Source organism: Falco punctatus, assembly GCF_963210335.1.
Source record: "Falco punctatus genome assembly, chromosome: 2".
NCBI lineage: Eukaryota > Metazoa > Chordata > Aves > Falconiformes > Falconidae > Falco > Falco punctatus.
Window position 1 is genome coordinate 107,049,102 of NC_137581.1, and position 26,991 is coordinate 107,076,092.

General features: G+C 40.3%; 1 protein-coding gene across 3 annotated transcripts in view; it reads right to left on the reverse strand.

The window, feature by feature from the left end:
- USP25 (ubiquitin specific peptidase 25) overlaps positions 1 to 26,991 on the reverse strand; it is a 97,459-nt gene that overhangs the window by 33,570 nt on the left and 36,898 nt on the right. For all 3 annotated transcript variants that reach the window (XM_080374513.1, XM_080374512.1, XM_080374514.1), the window contains 5 exons: positions 25,025 to 25,187; positions 9,129 to 9,215; positions 2,611 to 2,748; positions 1,641 to 1,717; positions 856 to 929 (listed from right to left, as the gene is read on the reverse strand). In XM_080374513.1, the coding sequence (XP_080230639.1) occupies positions 856 to 929; positions 1,641 to 1,717; positions 2,611 to 2,748; positions 9,129 to 9,215; positions 25,025 to 25,187 (539 nt within the window). The remainder of the gene's footprint in view (positions 1 to 855; positions 930 to 1,640; positions 1,718 to 2,610; positions 2,749 to 9,128; positions 9,216 to 25,024; positions 25,188 to 26,991) is intronic.

The following is a 26,991-nucleotide window of genomic DNA, read 5'->3' on the forward strand; positions in this document are numbered from 1 at the left end:
TGTTTTTTACATACTGGTCAGCTGAGATGAGAATGTAAGGACGAAAGTAGCCAAGGCAAAAGAGCAAGTATGCTAGCTAGTAATAAGAAATCTGCAGAATGGTTTTGAAATCTGACAACAGATCATTAGATACACTGTTCCAGGCTGAAAAACAACCTGGAAGCCACTTTAAAGATCATAGCTGTTTCATTCAAATGAGTCTCATTCACTCCTGCAAGGGGGGGCAGAATCACCAAAATTAAAAATACTTCCACAGTTGCTGGCCTCCTGGAAATAGAGAACACTGCAATCATGCAGATCTCCTAATTACGTGCAGATAAGACAAAGGGAAGCTTGTTGTACAGTCTTAGTACTCTCTCCCACACTGCCCTTCAGCAGGTTTCCATTGACTTGTTTTGAATAAATTGTATCTTTAAAAGGGCGAGTTATCCATACCAGAAATTGTGCAGGAAAAAAATGCAATAATTGAAATTTTAAATTGCATTAGATGAAGCTAGCTCACTGAAACACAGTAACTTGTCTTCTATATACCATTAGTGAGTGGCAAAAGTGCACTGATAATAAATTCTTGCGAGCATTTTTGCTCAGCGTCTCGCTCTAACTTCTACTGCACTTAAGTACGTACACTCAGTCCCTGAAAGTTACCAACAGTCTTTCTGGACCATTACAGCTCACTATATTTACCTTCAGTCTCACATTCTCAGGACAAACCTTTTGTCACAGACTGCATGCGTATTCTCCAAGCATACTTCTGCAGAAGTATCTAAAATACTACAACTGCATCATTTACCTGCATACTTTGACAAGCAGTGAACAGACAGAAGCACAGAAGTCCAAGTAAATTCAGATGCATACCTTCAAGTACACCTACGGCTAGAAATCGCCCATAAAACAACTCCACCATTGGGTTCTTTGGTTTCTCTCCATCCCTGAAAACAGAAAGCGTGTTAGTGCAGAAATCAAACACAAAAGCTACAAACTTTTGTAAAACTACGAGCAGAATATTCTGAATTCATTATGGAAATGCTGTCTATTTTATGCAGTTACTGTTCATTAGTTTTGTACTTTCCTCTAATTACAATAACAATGATTCACATATTTGCAATGATAAGTATATTCTGAAAATTAAGTTTCAGAAGTGCTCAATTTAGGAGAATTTATGTAAACCAGATTCAATCCGTAAGAGGCTGAATTGTATAAAACCCTTGTAAAAACTATTTCCTGCAACACTTTAGAAACAACTATGTATTCAAAAGACAGTTTACACATGTTCACTTATGCGAACGATGAGTATTTAACTGGACCAACGTTTTGGAGTATTTAAATTACACGGCTGAAAAGCAAAACTACAGTCAAATGAAAAAAAATCCTAATTGATTACGCACAAAACACATCTCTACTTTATATACTTTGGGCTTCATTGAGCCAGATTTCTAACATGAAATAAGAAGGTGAAAACAGACAATTCATGGAAAATCAAAGGTATCAGCATGTATGGAAAAAACACTTAAACTAAAACGAGCTAAAGAGTTGGATCTTGTTCAGCCATACAGCGAGAACTAGAGTTATGGTTGTTTGGTTTGCTTCCTCTCATCAAAATGTCCAATATACAGAGCTGGGGGGGAGGGGAGGCATCTTACCTCTCTTCTTCAGCTTTAATTTGGAAGGCATCTTCTAGCCAATCTAATAGTTTGTGTGTAAATTCACTAACATCTTGCTGTTGAAAAATATAAAGCGATCAGTATATACTCAGATGCATAACGGAACACTAACAAAGTGCCACCTTACAAGATGAGTATGAGTACTCCCCACCACAAGAGCTCCAAAATCACAGTGGGTCTAAGACTATGTCACGATTGTGTTTTTTCTGAGTGGTGCTTAGAGCACACTAAGGCTCTAGTGTTCCTCAGCCATTACACTGTCCTGTGATCCCTGTTACTTGGGCTCAGCTTTCATACCATGCTAGTCCAAAGGTATCTTATGAATCCCATTCTTCAAAACCTTTGGTATCTAAAAAGTAGTGGCTAGTATTACTTTCGTCAAGCACTAAACTCAGCCTGCTGTTCTAATTAACCACCTTAGCCACACAATTTCATGTAGGAAAAATAAAGCATCTGAAGAAACGTGTTTCTCAGAAAAGCAAAATGCACCCATCAGGATTTAGGAAGGAATCCTGAATATGAATGTTCAAACTCTCCAAACTAGTATCTACACAGACAAATAGCATACAAGCACTGTACCAGCCCTGGATGGACTGTGAGACCAGAAGAACAAAGCTCTTTCAAAAATCACAGACTTAGAAGTAAACTAAGCCCTAAAAGCAAGGGTGTGGAACTATAAGTTAGTTCCTAAAATAATAGAAAGAAAGTGTACTGAAAACAGCCACGCTGCGCAGAATGTTTGGGTTTTAGGTTTTGGGTTTTTGTTTTCCTTTAATAGAAGTAACTAGAGATCGCATAATATTAGAGAAAAAGCTTCAAAGACTGCAATAGTTAAAAATTTCTCTTCTGTGAACATTTTGAATTTTTGTTGTCCGTTTTCAGTATTTCAGATTTTCTGATGACCATATGAAAACATGCATAAACTTGAATGAAAATACATAGAAATTACCTGTTGGGAATCATTTGATTTAAAAGCATCTTTAAGGATTTCAACTGCTCTTGATGGGTCAACATATTTTCTCTTTGAACCAACTAGAAGTGCAAATAGGTACCTCAATTCACGCATAAAAGGCAGATTCCTGTGTTCCTGTATTTGAAGAAGAATAAAAAATATTTAACAAAGTGGTAATAAAAATCTATTTTATGAACTGAGCATATATCCAGCCAACTGTCGTACTAATAGATTACTTGTAGTACTACCAAGGTGGTGTTACATGCCTTTTACTTGTCAGTTTTACAAAATAATGTAGTTCTCTGGGAAGAAATCAGATTTCAGAAACTGAAAGCTCCCTGAAACCACAACTAGATGTGGCTGTTTGACTCGACATGGGGCTGGATGGACAAGTGGACAAGCAGAGTTGCGTTTAAGGCAGAACTGTTTCTCCGGAGACTTACAAAACCTTAAGTAATACACTGCAACAATATGCATTGATTTTACTAAAATCAGTATTCCTCTAACTCCAGCAGATTCTCCTGTGAGCCTACGCGCTACCTAATACATGTTTAAGCTTATTTTTTACTGAAGACTAAATCATTATTGTTTCTCTTGACAGAATTATGAGAAATAGCCTACTCTCCTTTCTACCTTTTTTTCAAATATATAGTTCATGGGGAATTTGGAGTTCTTTTTCTGGTTTCCTGGAGAGAAGCAGAAGAAATATTTTCTGCCTGCCTGTATAATGAAAAGCAACTAAACTGAAACACAAATCTGTCATGCCATAGATTAAACCACAGATTAGAAATGCTGTGGAGATTGGGTGTCACTCACACTCCTGAGTAGACAGCTGACAAATACTTGTGGAATTAAAACCTATGCAATATCCACTTCCATTTAGAACAAATTTTCATTCAAAGGCAGCGCAGATGCCAGATGCTGGTCAAACCGGAATTACTTGATGACAACTACTTCACATGCTCATCAAACAGCAGGCTTCTTTAGCCATTCCTATGTCAATCCAGTATGCATAAAGCTTTTTGTACATAAAGTATGTTTTATTTCAGCTTTAAAAACTGTGTAGTGCATTGGAATGCGTTCTACATAATAACAAAAAAAATACTTTTTCACATGAATTCCCAAGTTCTACTTGTTCTTCTAGTCCACCTTGTAAAACACCTACCAATTATAAACAATGTTCACAGAAAAGGCTGAAGACTTCATCAAATGCCACCCTAATTCAGCATTAAATTATCATAATTTAGTAATAAAATCAGTCTACATATTTAAAGTACTTTATAACAACGAACAGGGAACAGAACTGTGAAAGTGATTTTTCTTACTAAAGTGACCTATTAAAAATGAATAGAATATCAAGTTTTAGACACAAATATATTTTATCAAGATGCTTCAATATGGTAATACATATGCATTATTATCTCCAAGTGTCTGTGCTCATGGTTATGTCTGTGCCAGAGCAGGTATAGCTCCGAAGGAACTGTGTCCCAAGGCCAGCTCCACACAGGAGAAGGTACACCTCGAAGCATCTGTAGCTGCGGGTAAGTCCATACAGCTGCAGCACACCCAGCTAGAAGCACCAGCGGCCATACGTGGGGTCATGCTGGAGCACCTCAAAGCGTGTGGCCATGGATCAGCCCCGACAGAGCAGGTACGCCCCTGGAGGGACTGCAGGCAGGGGTCAGGCCGTGCTGGGTGGGTTTGCTTCTGAAGGGACTGTGGCTGTGGGTAAGGCCACGCTGCAGCAGGTCTGTCTCTGCAGGCACTGCAGCTCACGGGTAAGGCCACGCTGGACCAGGTGCACCTCAAAGCGGCTGTGGCTGCGGGTAGGTGTGTGCCACAGCAGGTACGCCCCCGGAGAGACTGTGGCTCATGGGTAAGGCTCCACTTGGAACAAGTACGTCCCTAAGAAACTGCAGTCTGTGGGTAAGTCCAAGATGGAGCAGGGGCAAGGGGCAGAGTTCATTGCAATGTTAAGCCCTATAACCTGGCCCAAAGGGTCCAGGGGTGGAGATTGTAATGGAAATACCTTCAAACTGTTGTAACCTGGGATTTGAGTTGCATGTTACAGGAATTGCCATAGCAGGAACCACCTGAACCAGTGGAGGCAAAGCCTTACAAGAAGCAGTGCAAGCGCAGCAGTGACCTGACCCGAGCTCGCTTTGGTGCCCAAGAACCCCATACAACACACAACGTCTCCAGTCCTGAGTGACCACCATAACAGATGGAGCCCAAAGTCATGGACTAAATGAACTGAAGAGACATTCCGTGGACATTTCGTAGACATGCTTGCAGGGGTAGTCCACAGGCTAGGGGAATGATACTTGTGTATTGTATCAAAGGATGGGAAGGAGGGTGGTGGTTAATGAGGTCGTATCAGAAAGTGTGGCATGATGTAAATGGTCTGGAATAAGGGGTGGACATTGTCCTGGTTTCAGCTGGGATAGAGTTAATTTTCTTCTCAGTAGCTGGTGCAGGGCTGTGTTTTGGATTTGCTGCAAGAACAATATTGATAGCATGCTGATGGTTTTGGTTGTTGCTGGGTGATGTTCATACTGAGTCAAGGACTTCTCAGGTTCTCAGGCCCTGCCAGGGACAGGGCTGGGGGGACACGGGGAATTGGGAGGGGACACAGCCAGGACAGGTGACCTGAACTGGCCAAGGGGATATTCCATACCATGGGATGTCATGCTGGGTATATAACCTGGGGGAAAAAAGAAAAAGGGAGGGACATCCAGTGTTATGTCATTTGTCTTCCCTAGTAACCCTTACGTGCGATGGAGCCCTGCTCTCTTGGGGATGGCTGAACACCTGCCTGCCCATGAGAAATGGTGAATGAATTCCTTGTTTTGCTTTGCCTGCATGCGTGGCTTTTGCTTTGCCTGTTAAACTGTCTTTATCTCAACCCACGGGTTTTCTCACTTTTACTCTTCAGATCCTCTCTCCCATCTCACTGTGGGGAGAGTGAGCAAGAGGCTGCATGGGCTTAGTCACCGGCTGGGTTTAAACTATGACAGTAATATAGATGATTGACCACAGAATATTTTAGATCTCACCTTCCTTTTGTTAATTCTGAAGTACATAGGCAGTGAGTATTATTGTATTACTTACTCAAGTTTACACTACTCATTTGGCTGAGTTTTAAAAATACTTGCAGCTTTAAATTGAACAAATGGTTACTGACATCAGCAGAATTACTCAGAACAATTATCTCAGTAAAGCTTATAAAAACTTATAAAACTCAAAACTTTATAAAAACTTATAAAACTTATAAAAACTCTAAAACTAGAAAAATCCTTGTTGTTTTTTAAGAAAGCTCAATTATATCAGGCATGATCCTTGACCAGATTATGTGGGCATTACCACAACAGCAATTCAGACTAAACAAAGCCTAGAATCTTCAAAAGCACGTGATAACTTGTCTTGGGGACTGGCTACACAAAGGACTTGCATATTCAAACAAAAGAACTAAGTGATCACAGCACAGCATACAGCTCTCAATTTTAAAGCATACTGTAGATGTACCAACACAAAATAGATTAAATTCAATTTTGATATAAACACTATATGGAAAGTTCGTATTCTAAAAATTCTCTATTGTATCACCTATCCTGCCTTCATAAATAATTTTTTCATACACTGATGTTGGAACAATTTATGATTAAGAAACTGTTCTAAAGCAATCCACATGTTTAATGCATAGCAAGCATTCATTGCTGTCAATCAGTATGCCAGGACACCAACAAAATGATAATGTGGAAACAGGGGGAAAGGATGTGCTAACCTGTAGCACAGTTACCCGCTTCCTCTGATAATGAATGCTTCCTTCCATATCATTGGGGCCAAATATTTAGCTGGTCTCACAGTGTACGACACAAAAGATCTGTTCATAGACAGCAAGAGAACTGGGAAAGCAAGCTACAGTAAGTACAGAAAACCGTATCTGTTCTACAGAAGGATGCTGAGGAACACCTCAAGGAGGGAGAACTAATTTCAAAAGAAAAACAACAAAAAGAGATCGGAGATTTTAAGTATGCCCAAATTTAAAATCCAGAAAAAAGTCCAATTAGCTGAGGTAAAGAGGGTGAGGTTTCTTTTTGCTTTGGGTTTATTTAAAGTCAAAATTTATAGCAATGACTTCTGAATTAAAAATTTTACATGCCAAATTATTAACGGTATTTCGATTCGATATATTGATAGGAAAGAACACAAACATCCCACTATGCAATAGTCCCTGAAGTACAACCACATGCTTTAATTCTCAATCAAGAGGTTGCAATGACCCTGCCATTAAACTCCACTTTTCACCAACTGGAACAACAATAGGATGTAAACCAAAGTCCTGAAAATCTGGGATTATTAAAACTTGGTCTTTATTAGCAAGGAAATTTGATCCTAAGGAATGTCAGTCACATACAGTGCTTAATACTAGGTTAAAAATAAAACAAAAAAAACCCAAAATTAAGCTGAGAGAGTTTTAAAGCAAGTAAGCAGACAGAAGTAAATTTCAGAGCTTTTTTTTTTTTTTTTTTTGGGGGGGTGGGGTGGGTGTCAACCAGCAGCTTATATTACAATTTAAAATCAATTTGCCTTCACCTTATAAAGAAATAAAATGACCATATTTGAGGGCGTGCATGCTTATTTCTTCTATTTTTCTAAGTTCTAACTAGTGAAGTGATCTCTTTTCCTAAATTCTCCTCAAAACATATTTCACCACTAAGACAATCTTTTTTCAGCTGTAGAGAAGACAGGTGAGTACATCAGTTAATAATGTTGATTCATCTGGGGAATTTAAGTTAATGAAGGAGAGTACACAAACTACTGCCAGAGATTCTTACTAGCAGGCTTGCAGAAAGCAGGGTTCCTGCACATATCCATATACCTGCCTGGAGTCACACCGTTTCACACAGCCTTAACATTGTCTGTCATGGTCAGAATTTCTTTCTAAGAAATAGTACATTGGAATTGCTAAAGGCTCTGGGCTGCTAGTGTCAATGTTTGGGCAAGGCTTTTTTTCCAAGACAAGAACAGCTTGTTATTATCTATTTTATATCACCTCTTAGATACCAACTGTTTTTTACACCCTGAAAAAAAAGAAGGTAAAGAATTCTGAGTACTGGAGGATATTAGTAACATGAGTTATAAGATGAATAATGAAATACCAGGCAGAAAGTCAATCTAAAAATGAAGAAAATAAATAATTCAGTACAACTCTTTGGTAAAGCAAGATTTATCCTGTCTTTCTCACTAAAATACATTGTCCTGTCACCCTCTTGTAACATGCTCCCAATACTACCCTTGTTGTATTTGCACACTCTCATGAACCAATGCAAACACATTTTCCTAAAAAACAAAATAAAACAAACAAACAAACCCACAAACCAAAACACAAACCAAGTGACAACTTGCTCTTTGAATGGAGGAGGGCGGGCAGGCAGGGGAGAAATCACACAGTTCTGACCGAACATTCAGCTTCCCTTTTATGGCACATACCTAGAGGTTTAGCAAATGGACACTATCTTCTCTATGTCTGTTTTGTTTTGCAGCACTTATTTTGCTAGTGAACATTCCAGTCAAGCCTGAAGTGCCAAACAAATTAGAACAGGCTAACAACATGCTCCCTTTTTTAAAATCCAAAAGGAAGGAGCAAGAGGCAATAGTCTAATTTCTGGATATGTAAGAATTCACTGCTCTGTAAACCCCTGCTAAAAATCAGGGCATCGAGTGCCTTCACACTTCATACAGCCACTTCCTCTTCCCATTTCTTCCTTTATATTTCACAACATAGAAGCCAAGGTGCCTATATGTATCTCTCCTCAGACGGCATCCATAAAGGAAGAAAAACCAGTCTCTTTTGTCCCTCAGTCCATGAGCTTCCCCTGCTTGCTAGTCTGAGGTCACAAGAAGCCTAAACCGAGGTGTCCCCTCCCCAGTCCCAAATAAGTACAAGAATAAACATGGGAAAATTTATGCTTACATTCACCTCATGAAAAGGGCAGAAGAGACAAGGTAATAACCAAAAGCTTAACCTCAGCTTGGATTGTGAGTTACAACTGATTAATATCCCCCAAAAACCAATGAAGTGGCCAGGCCAACACTAACATTGCTGGCAAAGCTATACAGATCAAAAGCATGCAGGTAACCAAAAAAGCATGCCTTAGCTGCAGCGTGAGGGAACTAGAATAAAATACGTTTGCTAATACAAGCTACATTCACACCAGGAATGCTCACCCACTGGCAGCAGTGCTGCTACAACTCTTACCAGCAAAATCCTTCCGCTGAACCTGGTCTAAGCAGCAGTACGCTGAGCAAACTCTGGCTCCTGCAGCACCCTGCCCCATACTCTCTTGTGAGGCTAATGTACTTTATGTAAGATCAGTAATAGGAATCTCGGAGAAATGTTAATTAGCAGCTATAAAACTCATGCTAATTTGAGCTAGAGAACAGTGTAAAATTCAATTACAAGAGAGAAATGCCCTTTCAAGCCACCAGGGGAAGTTAGCTTCTAATTTTACCTTTTGGTTTCGGGGCAAGTCTTGAGCATTTGCAGGAGGATTGAAATTCAAAACTAGTCTTCGAAACTCCAGCAGGTTAAACAATGACTGAAAAGAAAAAAATTTTTAAAAAACATTTAAGGACTTCTACAAACAATACTGAATTCTTTCAAATCATGCCTTAGTGAAATAAATGAGATGTTTAAGATCTGAAATGAAACCTTAGCATTGCACAAGCTAGATTTCACTTAACTTCGCTAGACATATTTTCATGAGAAGACAATTATTATTTTTTGCCACGAAAACAGCATAATAAAAGAACTTCTTTACACTTAATCACACCAATGGAACAATAATTTTAAATATAGGTAAATTATTTTTTGTAACAAGAATTTTATTAGTTGTAAACCTCAGTTTTCAAAATTAAATTAAAGCCTTTTAGCCATGTAAAATTCATCTTGTAGCCCCTCTATCATCTGCCTCCTCCACGCAGAGAGTACACCTTCATCTATGTGACTTAAATCCACTTGCAATGATCTCTACTTTCTGCATTCTGTCCACTCCTCCCATTATTCTAGGATCTGAATGATGTACATTACAGTAAGGAAACTGGGTTATACAACATTGCACGTAACGAACCGATAACATTCTCATTTTTTCAAACAATAAGAAACAAATGAAATCAGGTGTCCACAAGCACACCCACAAAGAACCCCATGGTGTAACACACACGCTTCAGCCCAGAGAGTAGAAGAACAAGATTTTGTTGGCAAAATAAAGTCAAAAGCAGTGGCTGAGAACTGAAGTCCTCGGCACTTGTGTAACTGCATCACTGCTTTTCTGAACAGGCAGACAGCACTTCAACTCAAGTTCACTGCATTACCACAGGCTAGAGTTCTGATGAAGAAAGCGTAGCAGAAAAGTTCTAAAGCATTTGAAACACGCTCCTCAGAGAAGCACAGGAAAGATTTGCCCTCCTATTCATATCCTTTGGGTTTATTATCGATAATAAACTCCCCCCTCCCCCGCCCCCAAAGCCCCCAATCACATATTAGTTATTGATTGTGGAAAGGCAGAGTTTGCCTACCCCAGCAACAGACTTTGATCCCACAACTTGTCCAGGTAAAGATTTCAGTCACAGACCACAGCTGATTTAACAGGATTTCAACACCACAGTGCAAAAACAAATTGTGAAGAGGCACTGTATTTATTCTAATAATTTAGAATATGTTGCAAGGAAAAAAAGCTGAGTTGATGCTTTTCAGAAACATTTTCACCTCTCGGTGGAAGAGTCTGTACCAGTTTTAACTTCTCCCCATACCCCACAGTTTACAGCATCTCCAGCAAGATGAAAAGGCTAAAGTTGTCTTTCCTAACATTTTTAGATTTAAGAGTAAGTAATAGAAAAAATATTCACAAACACCAAACAAAACAGACCTTTCTGACCTTGCTAAATCAACGAACAATGGAGTAGTCAGGCTTTTTTTTTCTTTTTCTGTTTTGCTGTTCAAAACACAGGTTCCCCTTTTATCCACCCTTGCAAAGAAGGGAGATCAAAACCCAGAGTCCTTTGTTTACTTACTCAAAGCATGGAAAATGTTAATATTTAATTCAAGTGTCATTCTAGAAGTTCATACTAATTGAACTTATGTCTCATGATGTAACAGCATTCCACCGGTGGGCTCTTCGTCAAGCAAAACATAGCACGGTCTTATGCACAAAACAAACCAGCTGCTGAAATATAATGTCCAAAGATTGACTTCTCTCCATTACTAATCCAAGTACCATCAAAGGGCCAAGAAGCTGAGCTGGCCAAATTTGTTTATGTGCATTATGAAATGAGTACAGAAAACTGTACTAAAGTTTAGAACTTTTGCCTGGCATTCAATCCACAAGTTTTTCACAAAAATTCTATTTCTTCAGTCTAGAACTCTGAACTGTGAACACGTAACCCCGTGTTTTACTAAGATGAATGAACTTAATTATTCTCAGCAGCTTACAGAAGTGAAAGGATTGTCCGGTGTGCTCATTTCTTCTTCTTCGGCTTTGCTTTACTCAGAATTTCCTATGCAGGATATTCAGTTGTTAAACTTTTCTCTAGAACAGCTTATGCTGCGCGTGGTCATACTAAGACGCAGCAGAACACTCACAGTTAACCTACTGCCAACAACATAAATGCTAACAGGACAGTATCATGCTGTAGCTCTTCTATACTGAGTTAAATTAAATTCAGGAAACTTCTACCTTCACAAAAGAAAAGATAATTTCCCAGTGCAAGTGCAAACAAGTATATACTAAGCATGCCTGAGACGAACTAACTTTTGTGCCCAGTGTACCTCAAGGAGGAACCTACAGTTCTTCCTGAGGTAAGGAGACCTAAACAAGCTCACCTAAGCCCTCAGCACAGCGGAGACCCCCCCACCCCAGTGCTTCAGAAAGGGGTTAGGCAATACAAGTCCTAATGTGCTGAGCCCTCCATTGCCCAGGCTTCCTACACCCAGGGTAAGTAATGCCATGGAGCAGAAGCTGTTCTTCTGCAGCCACCAGGAGAGACACAGCAGAGACTGTCCCTGGCCTAAGTGCCACCCACTGGCCCCAGGCCAAAGCACTGTCCTTCCAAACACATTGCGTGGGGCAGCACTTCACCTCTCACCCACTTGGCTTCAGCTACAGAAAGGTGTCCGGAGTCCCACTGCAAGAAAACAGTCTGGATCTAAAAGCTGGATACTTCAAAAGCTGGATACTTCATTTCTACTGGTCTTGATCAAGTATGTTTTAAATTTACCAGTGTAAAGCATGCAAAAATTACTCATACAAGAACAATTCTCCAAAAGGTGGGGTGTTCCCCCCCCCCCCCCCCCCCAACGTATTTAAACCTATTTAAAAGCTGTCACCTGGAAACTTGACCAAGCTAAGGCTAAGGTAAGTTACATCAATTCAAATTATCATGAAAACAAACAGATTTTTAGAACACCTCCCTCCTATCATGTCAGTTTGGGGGCTAAACAAGAGAGTGAACAAAAATTAGAATAAAAACACCACCAAAAATCCAGTGTCAGTTTAGGCCATTGAAGATAACCATGCTGAATGACAACAGACATACTGTGGCTTTCTCCTGCTGTAGGTGCTGATGATGTAGATGTAATTTCTGTTGTGCCAGAGCTTGGTAGAGTTGAAGCTTCAAGACTTTAAGACACTAAAAACATTAGCCTTTCTGAATAATGTCTACCCACACTATATAGAGTCCAAATGCAATTTCAGAGTATAACCTGCCTTGGCTTTACCTAAAACACCCTGCTTATCCCCTTCCCCGCTTAATGTCTAGGATTATCAAACATAAGGACCCTGGCAGAATTTAGGTTGCTTGAGTGAAGAATTAATTCTTAACATTCAAGAACTGTAACATTGCATTAATACAACAAGAATATAAATTAGTCATCATACTAAATCTATAAAAGCTTGGCATGCAACACAGCTCATGAAAAGCCACCAGCAGAGTCCTAAAATAGCAAAGTTACTGATATCAACAATACTTGGAGAGTAGGAAAACAGTACTTCTGCATCTAGGTAACAGATGACTTACCAAGCTCCCGCACAAAGCTTTAGACAGGCTTTCTGATGGATTCTTGCAAGTTCTGTGAGCACAGAGCACTAAAACCAGCCGTTTCACTAACAAATGTAAGAAAACCCTTCGCTTTCTTTGACTAGCAATTTTGTATTTGTTCCCACCATTGAGAACAAAAAAGCAAGAAATTCTGCACAAGAACTGGGGAATTCTTAATATGGATCAACTTTACACAAGTTTACACGAAAACCCTAATTTCGTAATACTAGGAACACAGCCACCTCCCCATTCAATTCACAAAGGTTAAGCTTGGAAAGGAGGACTTTCAAGTTGTTTCAGACTACTAATTCTAAACGAGTCAGCAAGATGACAAAAATGTTCTCATTTGGCTGAAAATCATCTAGGATATTTTAAGTAGAATGGATACATTTGACCAGGGCTGTTAACGGCTGCAGAAGACCTGAGCTTCTAAGGTGATAAGAGAAACAAAAGCAAAACCCAACCAGTTACTACCGATGCTTAGCAAACAAAATAGGACAGATCTACTGGTACACAGCTGGAACACCACCAGTGTATTGTGAAATGTGATCGTCATTCCAGTTTCTCTTAGAGCAGCCCCAAGAAAAAGTTGTGCAATTTCCATTCTTGTGGGAGGCCACAGACTCCCTGTTTGTAGGCTCTGTCTTGCTAAAGGGAAGGCTTTTACCTTTTACCATCAAGGCAAGGATGCAACGACTGGCGTAGGTGTACATAAGGATACCTATGTGTCAACGGCCAATACTGGCTAGGAATTTGTCCAAATTAGTGCCAAGGCTTGAGTTTTAACAAAAAAATACAAAGACTAACTTGAATTTTGGCATAGAAAATTTAGGAAGGACTTAATTTGGCTAGTACCCAAAACCTAAATGTATCTTATTAGCACAGCCTGAAGAGCAACTCTTTGGCAGAAGAGTATGCGTTCCTACAGAGTTCCTAAAGGAATTGCTTCAGGTACTGGCACTTAGCTAAAACATGATCTTGTGTAAGTTGAAAGCTTATATATGCATTAACACATCACAACACCCATTTGCCTCATTTAGTCATCTGGGGCATTTTATGCATTTACAATTTTACATTTATTCAGATTTTAAAGCCACGAAGCAGAGACCATCTACCTTCATTCTGAGGAACAAGCACAGAGGAATCTCAAAGAACAAATACATTATTATTGCGCTAAAAATAAAAAGCAAAAATAGAGCTCTGCCTGTGTCATTAAGTATATTATTTGGAATAGTTTGCCTCTGCCAACCTAACAAATTAGACTTACATTTTCACTTTATAAACAATTTTGGTGATTTACTGTATAGACAGCTAGTTTTAGTGGGGTAGATTAGCCATTATTAGGAATAATTTTTTATTCATGCCATTAATCTAAATCAAAGAAAACACAGAACTTTATGGAATGTATGTTCCCACCTGCATGCATTAGCATATGTTCCTTCCAATAACATTAAGAACTTCAAATACCGAAAACGATTACATTTAAAGTACTATGGGGGTTCAAAATAAAACTCCTAAACACTGCACTTAGGCTTATTAGTGACTTACCCTCCCTGCATGCCTCAGATTGAATATTAGTGTCCGAAGCTCCATGCTGCAAAAACATAACCAACTTCACTGGCAACCAAGCCCACTTCTCTCCAACATTCAAGTCTTTCGGAATCTATACCACTAAATGGGGAGAATCACTTCTCCCTCCTCTTTAAGGCCTTCCCACCTTTCCTATTTATTGATCTATGTTACTGTTTTCTCTTTTGGTTCATATTTTTAAACCTACTTTTCTCACAACAAAGCCCATGAAGTAGCTGTTTGTTGCCTCTGTGCTGGCCGCTCTCTGCTCCTGCATTATGGTCCTTTCCACCCAGCACGTCCTTATAACTCACACTTGGGCTGCCTCCTGCTCCGCTCTTGGACATTTTACTCGTGTAAGTGGTAAGTCCTGTTGTCAGGATAGACTAATGATGGGCATTAAACGTTGTCATCAGGCCTATGTTTGAGCCTACGCATGCACTGCACAGCAGTAAAACTCAGCAAGCACGGATACAACAAGAATTCTACCTGCAGTGCTTAAACTAAAAGGAAACTGCTATGTGGATATTCAAATGAATTTAAACACATTTTACTTGCAATGTAGAAAATTACTGTAACAAGACTATTGAGTATTTTAAATATATGTTCTCTTCAGCATATAACAGCCCCGTGTTTTGTCTTTTACCTTTTAGAGAAGAAACAACCAAGCCTTAAGAAAATGAGGAAGTCACCCAAAATACACTCCTGAATCTGCTTTTCTCCATGCATTGAGAATTTGGCACAGTCAAAAGCCTTCCTGAAAATCCCCACATTCTTTAGAAAATTGCATGTAAGGAAGAGGGAAGGGAAGAGAGGAAAACAGCTTCCAAGCTGGGACTTGAGCAGATTTCTGTTCAAACCTCATTGTGAAAGTATAGGAAGAGGAGGGTTTTCTTCTGCTCTCCCTCTCTGAAACAAAACTCCTACAGACAGATATGACACTGTCTTATGGCTGAACTTCTGCAGAATAACTCCACATGTACAGTCGCAGCAGTCAGGGAAATACTTAGCATTTTCAAAGTCACAAAGACATGCAATCCCGGGTCTTAAAAGCTTTGGAAAGTATCTCAAAAAAGATGTTTTTATTTATGAACAGTTAACGAATCGGCATTCCAAAACACTGAAAAACAGGGTATGAAACACAGTTTTAAGCTGTCATGTTTTGCTTTTCCAAAAGGCTGAGGTGTAACATGGAAGAAGATGGGAAACAGCTTTCATATTGTTTGATATTGAAAAGTCAAACAACTGGCTTGTATCAGAAAGAGCATGGCCAGCCAGACAAGTGCAGTGATCGTCCCCCCGTACTCAGCTCTGGTGAGGCTGCACCTCAAATCCTGTGTTCAGCTTTGGGTCCCTCACTACAAGAGGGGCACAGAGGTGCTGGAGCGTGTCCAGAGAAGGGCAACGAAGCTGGTGAAGGGTCTGGAGCACAAGTCCTATGAGGAGCGGCTGGGGGAACTGGGGTGGTTTAGTCTGGAGAGGAGGATGCTCAGGGGATCTCCCTACCACTACCTGAAAGGAGGCTGTAGGCGGGGGGGGGGGGGGGGGGGTCGGTCTCTTCTCCCAATTAACTAGCAACAGGACAAGAGAAAATGGCCTCAAGTTGCACCAGAGGAGGTTTAGATTGGGTGTTAGGAAAAATGTCTTCACTGAAAGGTGGTCAAGCTTTGGAGCAGGCTGCCCAGGGAGGTGGTGGAATCACCAACCCCGGAGCATAATTTTAAAGACACATAGATGCGGTGCTTAGTGACAGACTTGGCAGTCTTGGGTTAATGGCTGGACTTTATGATCTCAAAGATCTTTTCCAACCTAAATCTTTCTATGATTCTATTCTAAACTAACTTAAGACCTCTAGCAGACTTGGGTTAACATTTTGAACAAACAGCTCACCATGCTATTACCAGCTGGCATTGAGAGAACATTTACTTGTTTATAGCAACAAACTCAGAACATTACTGCAATTCAGAAGACGGGTAAGTATGATATGTGTCCAGAAGAATTCACTTTATACTCGTGTCTTGGCACATACTAAAAAATGCCATTCAACCACTCCTCTATTACACGTTCGAAGCAAGAAAAAATTCTATTAGAACATAAAGTAACAGCCAGCATCTCTTTATATGGTTATGGTTTTCAACTTCTTGCCTAAACGCACAAGAACATGAAATAAGTTTGTGGTACAACTTTAAAGAACACACCTAAAGAATGCAATGGCTTTATGCCCTTCCGAACCTAGGAACTGCACACACGATCACAACCCAACACTTATTCTTTATCCTTTATTTTAATTAAATAAACAACTATTTATGAACCAAAGCTAAAGCCATCATTTACTAAAGCTTTCCAATCCTTCACAACAGAAGTTTTGCAATATTACATGCCACTAAATATAAAGGCAAGAGTCTGAAAAAAATCACACAAGCAACCAGAGGGAACTGGAGACCACAGGGAAGAACAGAAAGCAGGAAAAGGAATATCTTGTCAGCAAATATCACAGGATGACTGAACCTGTGACAGGTCAATCTTTACTTCAGAGGAACAGAAGGAGCGACAGAGGGAGGAAATGCAAGAAACTAGATTTTCAACATCATTATTCCTCTGTCCATGAAACTCTACAGAACAATTTAAATCATTATTCCTCCCCACACCCCTGCTACAGGCTGTTCCACAGAGAAAACAGCAGAAAGAAAATATTCCATCAATGACCATTTTAACTCAAATGGAGATTTGGCACTAAACGCTCTTCAGCACGCAACCTTCCATTGCATGTCCAGGGAAGCAAGGGAGTCACGTACAATGTACATCCATTCAACTCTTATTATATACTAGGATTTTTGGTATTAATGCACTACCACATCATCCATCACAATCCTTCTCATTCAACATGACAAATGGGAAAAACAAAACAATGCCAAGTTAGATACTTGTGGTAGGCTGCTTTATAGATGGTAAGAACAACAGCTGAGACACCAACTGGGAAGAAAATACTTGCTTGATTCTCACTTATCAAGCTGGCTTGCTTCTTCCCAGAAGTAGAAGTTTAGGATCAAATGAGATCCTAACCCCCAATATATTGACATCAAGAAAGCTGCTCCTAAACATGACACAACAGAGTGAAACACCAGAAGTGGTGTTAGGGACCCTGAAATTAAAAGTTAAAGAGCATCCATGGAGATTTGTGCTTGTAAGACAGTAGCTTGCTAATTCTTCGTTCTGCAGGCTATGTACTTTGCGGGGGGGGGGGGGGGGGGGCGGGGGCGCCTCATTTTTGAATGGCTAACCAGACTTTGACAGAATCCCAGAGATAAGACTGTGGAGATGACAAACCCCAGCTGTCCTGTAGGGATAACTAATTTGGCAAAAGGAAGAGCTACAATCCAGACAGGCCTGTGGGAAGTCAAGAGACGTGGGAAAACACTACACCTAGTACTTCAGGTATGGGACTGGGGGGAGGGGAAACAGAGCAGCATTTACAGTAAAACTTTCATGTGACTCCCCACACACTTTCTTCCTTCCATCCGAAATGTGTCTTAGCGCAGCGAGTGGACAACATTCACTACTACTTGGTACCTCCCATGATTTCAAAGGGCAAGTACTGCCAGTGCATTGCTTCCCACACATAACTGAAACCCTGTTTGGAGCTCCAAAAGATAAAAATTAGTCTTGTGCAATGTCCTAAAGCAAAACACCTGGGAGAAAACTTGCACGGGCAGCAAGCCTACAGACACAGTATCAACAGCGCATCCGTGTCCTGTGCATTACCCACCTTCGGCATCCTACATCCTGTAAACACTTAACTTGTGCTCAGCATGAAACAAAGGAGCCGCTTCACAGGCTCAATAAATGTATTATTTATAAGCCATTTTCAGACTATAAACTCTTAAAACCAAGGAAGATTGTGAAATTACCTTTTTACAATGGAGCCACTGAGATTTACTGAAAAAAAGGAAGTAGAAACATGTAGTGGTATATTCATTATTGATTTCTTTAAAGAACTTAATATCTAAGTTCTATTTCAAGAACAGATACACACTGTTACAATAACGAGAAAAATAAAACCCACACAAACCACCTTCTGGAAATATTCTAAAGCCTCAAGATTTTGAGATCCTTCTATAAAAGTTAATCTAGCTAAAAAGTAGCAAAAGTATGTATTGGTGAACTCACGCCAAAAATGTAGGTTTATTACGAATTCAAGAGGAGGCGGGAAAATTGTCAAGGGACCTGATTTGTTTCTTGGTAAGGAAGAAGGGGACATGCTTTAGTACAGTTTCACTTTGACATGTTTTCAGTTTTAAATTCAAGCTGTTATCAAGTCAAAAGTCTTCAACAGCAGGACAGATTTTTAGAAGTTAGTGTGGAAGAAATTACTGTTCATTTTAATGATGCTGAATGTAACACTTGAGAGCAGAACTTTGTTTTGGAGCTAACTGAAGAGAGACTCCTCTTTTTCCCCACAGAAGAGGATGACTTTCACATGTGCATATTTCTCTAACGCACAAATAAATACAGATTAAAAGACAGTATTTCTAGCAATGTTTGAATCTTGTTAGGGTTTGCTGTCACTCATTGCAAACATATATTAAAAGAATTTCATGCCCTTAGTGCAAATACAACAAACCATTGATGACTACATTTGACAAAGTCAGCTAATTGGTGGCTATAAAGAAAGACGCATTGCATAAGGAAACTGTCAAAGTGTCAAAAGCACTTTTTTTTCCTTAACAAGCACCCCTTAAATAGAAAGAAAAAGAGTTTTCTTCCTTTGCATTTTAGTTTCAGATTATATTACACAGTATATCATTGTGACTGACAGTAGTTAACACTTAGATATTATTGACCTATGCGATGTGTCAGGTTTCAAAAGACTCCTAAAGAAAGCCTCAAAATGTTTCTGCATAGTCAATGCAACCCAAGGAGTCAGTCTGCCCTGTGGATAAATAAATACGGTATTAGCTAATGCTCTAAATTAACATGCATTAAATTTCCTGGGATGGTTGTTTGAAACCTAAGTCTTCCTGGCTGGCAGACAATTTAATAACCTAAGTTTTCAACCAACCGAAGTTACAAATCTTTCAGTGGTTTACTTGAATTACATTCTATAGACCTAAATACAGAAGTTTAGCTATGTTTTAGGATCAAACCATTATAATTCCAAATGCCACAGATTTTCACATAATATGGGTAATGACCATAACAACTAGTCAGCCCTCTTTATAATCTGTTTTCAAGGTATAAAGTTGCACATCGGGTATAAACAACATGAGCTCATAGGTCTAGCATAGGTCTAGCATAGGTTTTTACATTCTCTAGCCTCTGTTCTTATCTTTGTAGTTAATGAATTACAATTCAAGTTTCCCTGAAAACATGTATTTAAACATTTGCAGTCTACCTTGTATAAGTATTTCTTTTACAGAAATGCACATACACATGAAATCAGTCATCTTGAGATTTGGGACTACTATGGAATGTAAAATCTAATTACAAAACGAAGTAAAATGCCAAGTCATATTAGCCCCACAAAGAACTTTATGGAAATAAAGTGTTTCTCTATATTAGCACCAGGACAATGTTTCTGCTATTGAAAAAAGTGCTATGCATGTGAAGGAATAAGGGAAGGAGGAGAGATGAACAAGGGAAACATAAAAGATCTCAGGAAAACAGAAAACTCAAACACGTGATAGATTACTAGATGCTGAAAGGGGTCAAGAACACAAAAACTTTGGTGGGAAGGGAGGTGGTAGAACAAATAAAGAACTCTTTCCATTTCTTTACCTACAGCGCAATTATCTGCAGATAATTAAATCCCGCCCATTAAAAAAAAGACCAAAACCAAAACAAACTCACTCACCACAAACAAAAAACATCCATGCAACATCAAGTAGTCAAAAAGAACATGGATAACAGCAATCCAATTTATGTAGTCTACTGGGATTTCAGAGTAATTTCTAAAGAAGTCAATCAACAAAAACTTTTAACTAAGCAGTGATGAGGTAAGATGGAAGGTCCAGACACAGACAAATAGGCAATCAAAAAGAAAAAGAGGGCAAGAGCAAACCACCTGTTCCATCCCGAAGTGATGCTACCGGAAATTCAGAGAGTCTGTGATGGTAAGCAAAATTTAGAAGTGATCTAGAAAAAGGAGCAAGTGGCAAGATGACCAAGCTTGCTTAGTATGGAGATAGGCAATGTAGCAAAAACAAGAGCTGGCAAGGATGAAGTGACAGAAGGATCATATGGGACTGACAGACTGTAATAAAGCTAAATTCAGCACAGGTAAGTGTACAGGGAGGTACCTGGTGGGAAGCAATCCTATAGGAAATGACAGGCACCAAGCTAAGCAGTATTATTCAAAACTCTGAATTTATGGCAGATAGGTCCATGGAAGTATCAGTTCAACATAGGAAGTAGTTAAAAACAGAATAAAATAATTCAGAAAGGAAGACAGAATGAAATGGAAAACATTACTATAGAATCATAGGGCAGTTCAGTTCTGAAAGGACTGGTGAAGTCTCTTGCTGAACTTCCTGCTTTGAGCAAGAGGTCACCTGTGAGATCAGAACAGGCTGCTCGGGGCTTTTTCCAAGCACATCCTAAAAGCCTTCACGGTTCAACAGAGCCTGTACAGCCTCTCTAGGCAATCTCCACTGCTGCCTGTCCTCACGGGAAATAATGCTTCTTATCTCCAAGCTGAACCTCTCTTACTCAACTTACTCCCATTGCCCCTCATCCTCCCAACACGCACTGCTGTGAAAAGCCTGACTCCATCTTCTCAATGGTCAACTAATGCAGACCATCCCATAGCTTCACAAGCTGACTTTTTGGCCTGTCCCCAGATAAACCAGAAACCTCCTTGATTCTCCGTGACCTTTCAAAGATGATAAAGAGTGGCCCTGCTAAGACTTCCCACCATTCTCTTCAGCACCACTGGATGCAGCTCAGTGGGTCCTGTGGACTTACATGGTGAAGTTTTCTCAAGTAATCTCTGACTCAGTCCTTAACCACTGCTCAGAGTTCCTCTCCCTGACCAAGCACAGATGAAGACTGAGGCAAAGCAAGGCACCGAGCACCTCAGCCTTATTTAAGCCTGCTGTCACTAAATCGCCTGCTCTATTTAGCAACAGAACCATGTTCTCCTTGATCAGCCTTTTATGAGCACCAAAATCTCTTCTTGTTACTCTAGACATGCCTTGAGACATCACCTCTAGGTTAGCTTTCACTTCCCTAACACCATCCCTTCGTGCCTGGGCAACATTTGCAAACCCCTCCTCAGTAGTCCATCTTTGCTTCCATCTCCTGCACACTGCCTGCTTGCATTGGACCTCAGCCCTCAGCAGCAGAATGGCCCCTTCTGGCTGTTAGAGGATGCTGCCAGCTTTCCTGAGCTCCTCTGCACTCCTGAGCTACCTCCTATGAGAACCCAGACATCAACTCGCTCAAGAAGCCAAAATCTGCTCTCCTGAAAACTCTAGGGTCTGTACCCTGTTACTCTTTCCTCACTCCCATCAGCATCTTGAACTCCACTGTTTCATGGTCACTGCAGTCAAAAGTACCCACATTATTACCTCTCCAACTAGTTCTTCCATTTTAGGGAACAGCAGGTCCAGCTGCACATCAGCCCTAGTTGTCCCATCGGTAGTCATATCAAGAAGCGTTCCCTGCTACCCTCCAGAAATCTGGTTTGCTTGTGTCCTGCTATGCTGGACTTCCAGCAGGTGTGAAGATGTTTATTAAAGTTCCCCATGGGAACCACAGACCGTGATCCAGAGACTTCCTTGCCTCTTTAAAGAAATCTTGGTCCGCATCCGCATCCTCATCCTCAGGAGGGTGGTCTCTAACAGACTAATCAGTGATACCTCTACCAATCTCTCCTCTGATCCTGACCCACAAACTCTCATCTTAAAACTCATCTTGTCCCACAAAAGCATCGCATACATTTTAGCTGCTCCTTCACAAGGAAGGCAACACCCTTCCTTGTCATCCCTAGTTGTCTTTCCTGAAAAGTCCGTATCTCTGTCCATCATACCACCTCATAAGTTCATAGCTTACACCTTGACAGGTTTCCTGGTCCCCCAACCAAAATGCTACTGGAGCTACAAAAGACATGTAGAACAGCAACAAGATAGATAACTCAGCAGTCAGCTTGGGAAAAGACCACCAACCTGCTGAAAGCGAGTATGACAGCAGTCCACAGAACTGTAACGGCAATCAACTTTTAACTGACTTGTCCACCAGGAGACATGGAGGCAACAATATAAAGCTAGTGTGAGCCAGGTTCAAAAAAACAAACAAAAAAAAACCAAGGCAGTTTTCATGCAGTAGGGAGCACAACCATATAATTCCTACCCAAAGGGCTCTATGGGTACAAGAAGTTTTCAGGGTTCAAGGGAGACAAGTACATAAAAGAGAGGTCCTCTGGGGATTACCGACTAAAACTAAAAGGATTAAGAGACTCCCCCAAGATACAAGCAGTTGGAGGCTTGGGAGTGTTTTAACAGAGCAGTATCATGCATAGTGTTTGTACTCCTCTGTAAACATCCATTTGCTGAAATTGCTAGGCAGAACACAGATCTGAATGGACTCAGCCTGAAGTACAACAGCCATCAGTATGAAAGTAACAGCATTAGTTTCTGAAGTGCTTCAGCCTGACAGTAATTTGTTAAAAATATTAGATACTTTATTTGCTTCGACTTAAAACATCAGACTATGAGAAGTTATAATATGCTGAATTTGCTTCTTGTATAGTAAAAATAAATTTCCCCCTATTGTAGTCCAGTTTCACCCACAGTTTTCTGGTCACTTTTGAGTATCTCTACAGATTATTTACAGAAGCATATACAGGTTTAGCAATTACTTCTTTAAAAAGAAAATCTCTTTAAAGATGGATTCATAAAGTTTATGTACAATGAATTATTGATACTAGAACTATGGTGGGTTGACCTTGGCTGGATGCCCACTAGAGCTGCTCTATCACTCCCCTCCTCAGCTAGACAGGAGAAAGAAAACATAACAAAAAGCTTGTGAGTCAAGATAAGGACAGGGACACACTCGCCAATTACCATCACAGGCCAAACAGACTCAACTTGGGAAAGTTAGTTTCATTTATTACCATTCAAATCAGAGTAGGATAATGAGAAATGAAACCAAAACTTAGAAATACCTTCCCCCACCCCTCACTTCTTCCTGGGCTCAACTTCACTCCTGATTTTCTCTAACTCCTGCCCCAGCAGCAGTGCAGAGGGACAGGGAATGGGGGTTGCAGTCAGTCCATCACATGTTGTCTCTGTCACTCCTTCCTCCTCAGGGGGAGAACTCCTCACACTCTTCCCCTGCTCCAGCATGGGGTCCCTCCCATGGGAAACAGTCCTCCATTAACTTTTCCAAAGTGAGCCCTCCCCATGGGCTGCAGTTCTTCATGAACTGTTCCAGTGTGGGTCCCTTCCACGGGGTGCCATCCTTCAGGAACAGGCTGCTACAGCATGGGCTCCCCACAAGTCCTACCAGCAAGGCCACTCCAGCATGGGCTCCTCCCTCCACAGGTCCTTCCAGGAGCCTGCTCCAGCACAGGCTTCCCACAGGGTCACAGCTTATCTGGCACGGGGTCCTCCACAGGCTGGAGGTGGGCATCTGCTCCACCATTAACCTCCATGGGCTGCAGGGGAACAGCCTGCCTCACTGTGGGCTTCAAGGGGAATCTCTGCTCTGGCACCTGGAACATCTCCTCTCCTTCCTTCTTCAATGACCTTGGCATCTGCAGAGTTGTTTCTCTCACATATTCTCATTCCTCTCCTTGGCTGCAATTTGTTGTGCAGGGTGTGGTTTTCTCCCTCTTTTTAAATATGTCATCACAGAGATGCTACTACCATTGCTGATGGGCTCAGCATTGGCCAGTGGCGGGTATCTCTTGGAGCCGGCTGGCATTGGCACCACACATGGGGGAAGCTTTTAGCAGCTTCTCACAGAAGCCATCCCTGTAGCCCTGCTGCTACCAAAGTCTTGCCACGCAAACCCAACATTAGATTTCACTAGAAAAGTTGCAGTAACTGTACTCATTTCCCTACTGAGACTATCTTAAAAAAAAAAAAAAAAAAGGTAGTTTTTAACTAAGCTACATATACACTAGAACAGACTAAAAACACATATATTGGCTGCATTAGGTAAAACAACCCAAAACAGACACACCTGCATCTGTATCAGACCTTTACTTTCCTCCTCCAAGTCTTTTTCTCTATCTGCTATTCCTTCCTTAACCCTGCTCAGCTATTTCCTTGTAGCTATTCTATAAGCAGTCCATGATTGAGAGTGTTTCACTTCCTCTGCATACCCCCATTATCAGCCACCCCCTTCCAGTCATTTGCATGCGTTCCTTTTAATATAAAAAAGCCTGTTCCTCATCCGTAATCCAGTTTTCACATGGTTTCAGGCATCCACAATTGTCATTGATGTCAGCGTGAGCTGCAGACATCCAGGATCTTCAGGAGACTCAACTCACTGTCTTCAACAACATTTTAGTAAGAAACATTTTGAAGCCTCGCTTAGTTATGCTACAGTACTTTCTACACTTCAATCAGACTTACGGATGAACACATTAAGAGATGCAATAAATAAGTAATGCTCAAAACCATCTCATGCAGCAGCATAAACTTCCCAGGAAAACTGGTATCTTAAGGTATCCACTGAAAATAACTCACCTCACAATAAATACAATGAAGAGTATACACTGCTAACCAAAGAGGGTGCTTACCTGAATGACAGCACTAAACCAGCACGTGTTGCCAACATTCTTTAATCCTACTGGACAGTTGTCTTGCCGCTTTCGATCATAAGGGTTTGGAGAGTCACTCCATACCTCTGGATGTGTCCTCTTTAAACTTGCTTTATTTTCTGCAATACTGGCTTCTAGAACTCTTCGGAACAGAATGGAGGGAAAAAATGTGAGAAAAAGAAAAAAAAAAGAAAAAAAAAAAACACATGACATAGTAAACCAGCCTCATTTACTAATACAGACAATTACATCATCTGCTAACTTAAAGTTGCTGAGTTTGGTTTTAAATATATATGCAATAATATGTCTTCAAAAGGAAGATGTTATTTTACTTTTAGGTATGTTACAGTAATTCCCTTACCTTTTGGAAAATAGTATCAGTAAGTGAGTGAATTTCCTGTAAGAGCTCTAGATACAAGAGCCATGTCTGTCAGTCATCAATTATTTAAGAACAGATTCAAACACGATGGACAACAAGAAATCTTAGGCAGCACTGTTAGTGGAGTGCTTTCATCTACAAATGCTTTTATCGGTATGCACAGCACAAAGGCATCAATATTTATTTTACTGACAGGAAATCAAAGCTAGCTAGGCAAACTTGCAAAAATGAAAGATCCTTTTTTAGTTTCCATTTTTGCAACTTATGCAACTGTATTAATCACTTTACATAGCAAGTAATTACTTTATGAGCCATGGAAAGACATCTTCCCACAATTTTTCAAATGCCACCCAAATTAGCCAACAGGTTAATTGTACGCTTCAACGATCACTCTTTTTGCAGAAAACTATTCCTAGGTGATTTATGCTGAATGTTGACATTTCACATGACAGTAAGATCTGACATGTGTTATGCTCCCAAACTCAAGCTTCACTCAACACGGCATTTCTATATCAGCACATATTCTTAGACAGGCAACAAAGAAAACAAAGAACACCTTACAGGTTATCTGTGGTAGCCGCATTTCTAAATAAAAGATGGAGATGGATATATTCAGGTCATACAACAATGGCTCTACCTCATAAGCAAAGCTGCCTGGCATACGCGCCACTGACACAGTAGTCACCACCTCAACTACCTGCTCAGACTATCATACAAAAGGCTGAGCGCAGGAATTCAGGAGCTGCGTGACAAGCATCTAAGCAGTCTGAGCAGCATGAAGGATTGCCCCCTTCACTTCTAGATGCACTAACATCCAATAAAAGCAGGTTTAGGCTGGTCTGTAAATGGAGTTCCTGAAGGACAAAGTTGCAACACCTCAGAAAAAGCAAAGGAACAGGGCAGGGAGCAGGGCACGGGGACAGGAACTGGGACCACACACAATGTAATCCCTCTGTTTCCTAACTGTAACCTTTTGTTTCAAGCTATGCTCTTGTTAAAGCAAGAAAAGGTATCTTACAAGATATACAAGAACTATGAAGCATTATATGAATTTACTGTAGATAACTGCTTTGGGGGACATACTAATTTGTTATTTCTACTTATTTTGGAAAAAAAAAAAAAGTAAAACAGAAGCATTCAGAAAGCAAGACACCACTTGGTATAACTACCACTTTTCTATCAGTATATCTCAGGAAGAACCTAAAACTGTTATTTCCTAAGAATTAATCAATTTCTGACTTTTTTTGACAGATAACATTGTAAACAGCACTGAAAGGACAGGCATACAATCCTCTCAACTTTCTGCTCTGACATCCCTTCAAACAATGCACAGGGATGGAACCTGACTCTTCAATAGTTGCTAGTTGCAAGTATCTTTTTACAATAATGTTATCTCCTAAGCAAATTCCAAAATGTAAACAAATTAATTTCCCTCCTCACTGATACAATCCTTCCAAAGTGTTATATGACTAGTGTATCTCTCCTTTAAGAGTAAAAGTTATTTGATGGGGGCATTAAAAGTGAATGCAAAACAAATCTCAAACACATTTCAAATAATTTCTCATCC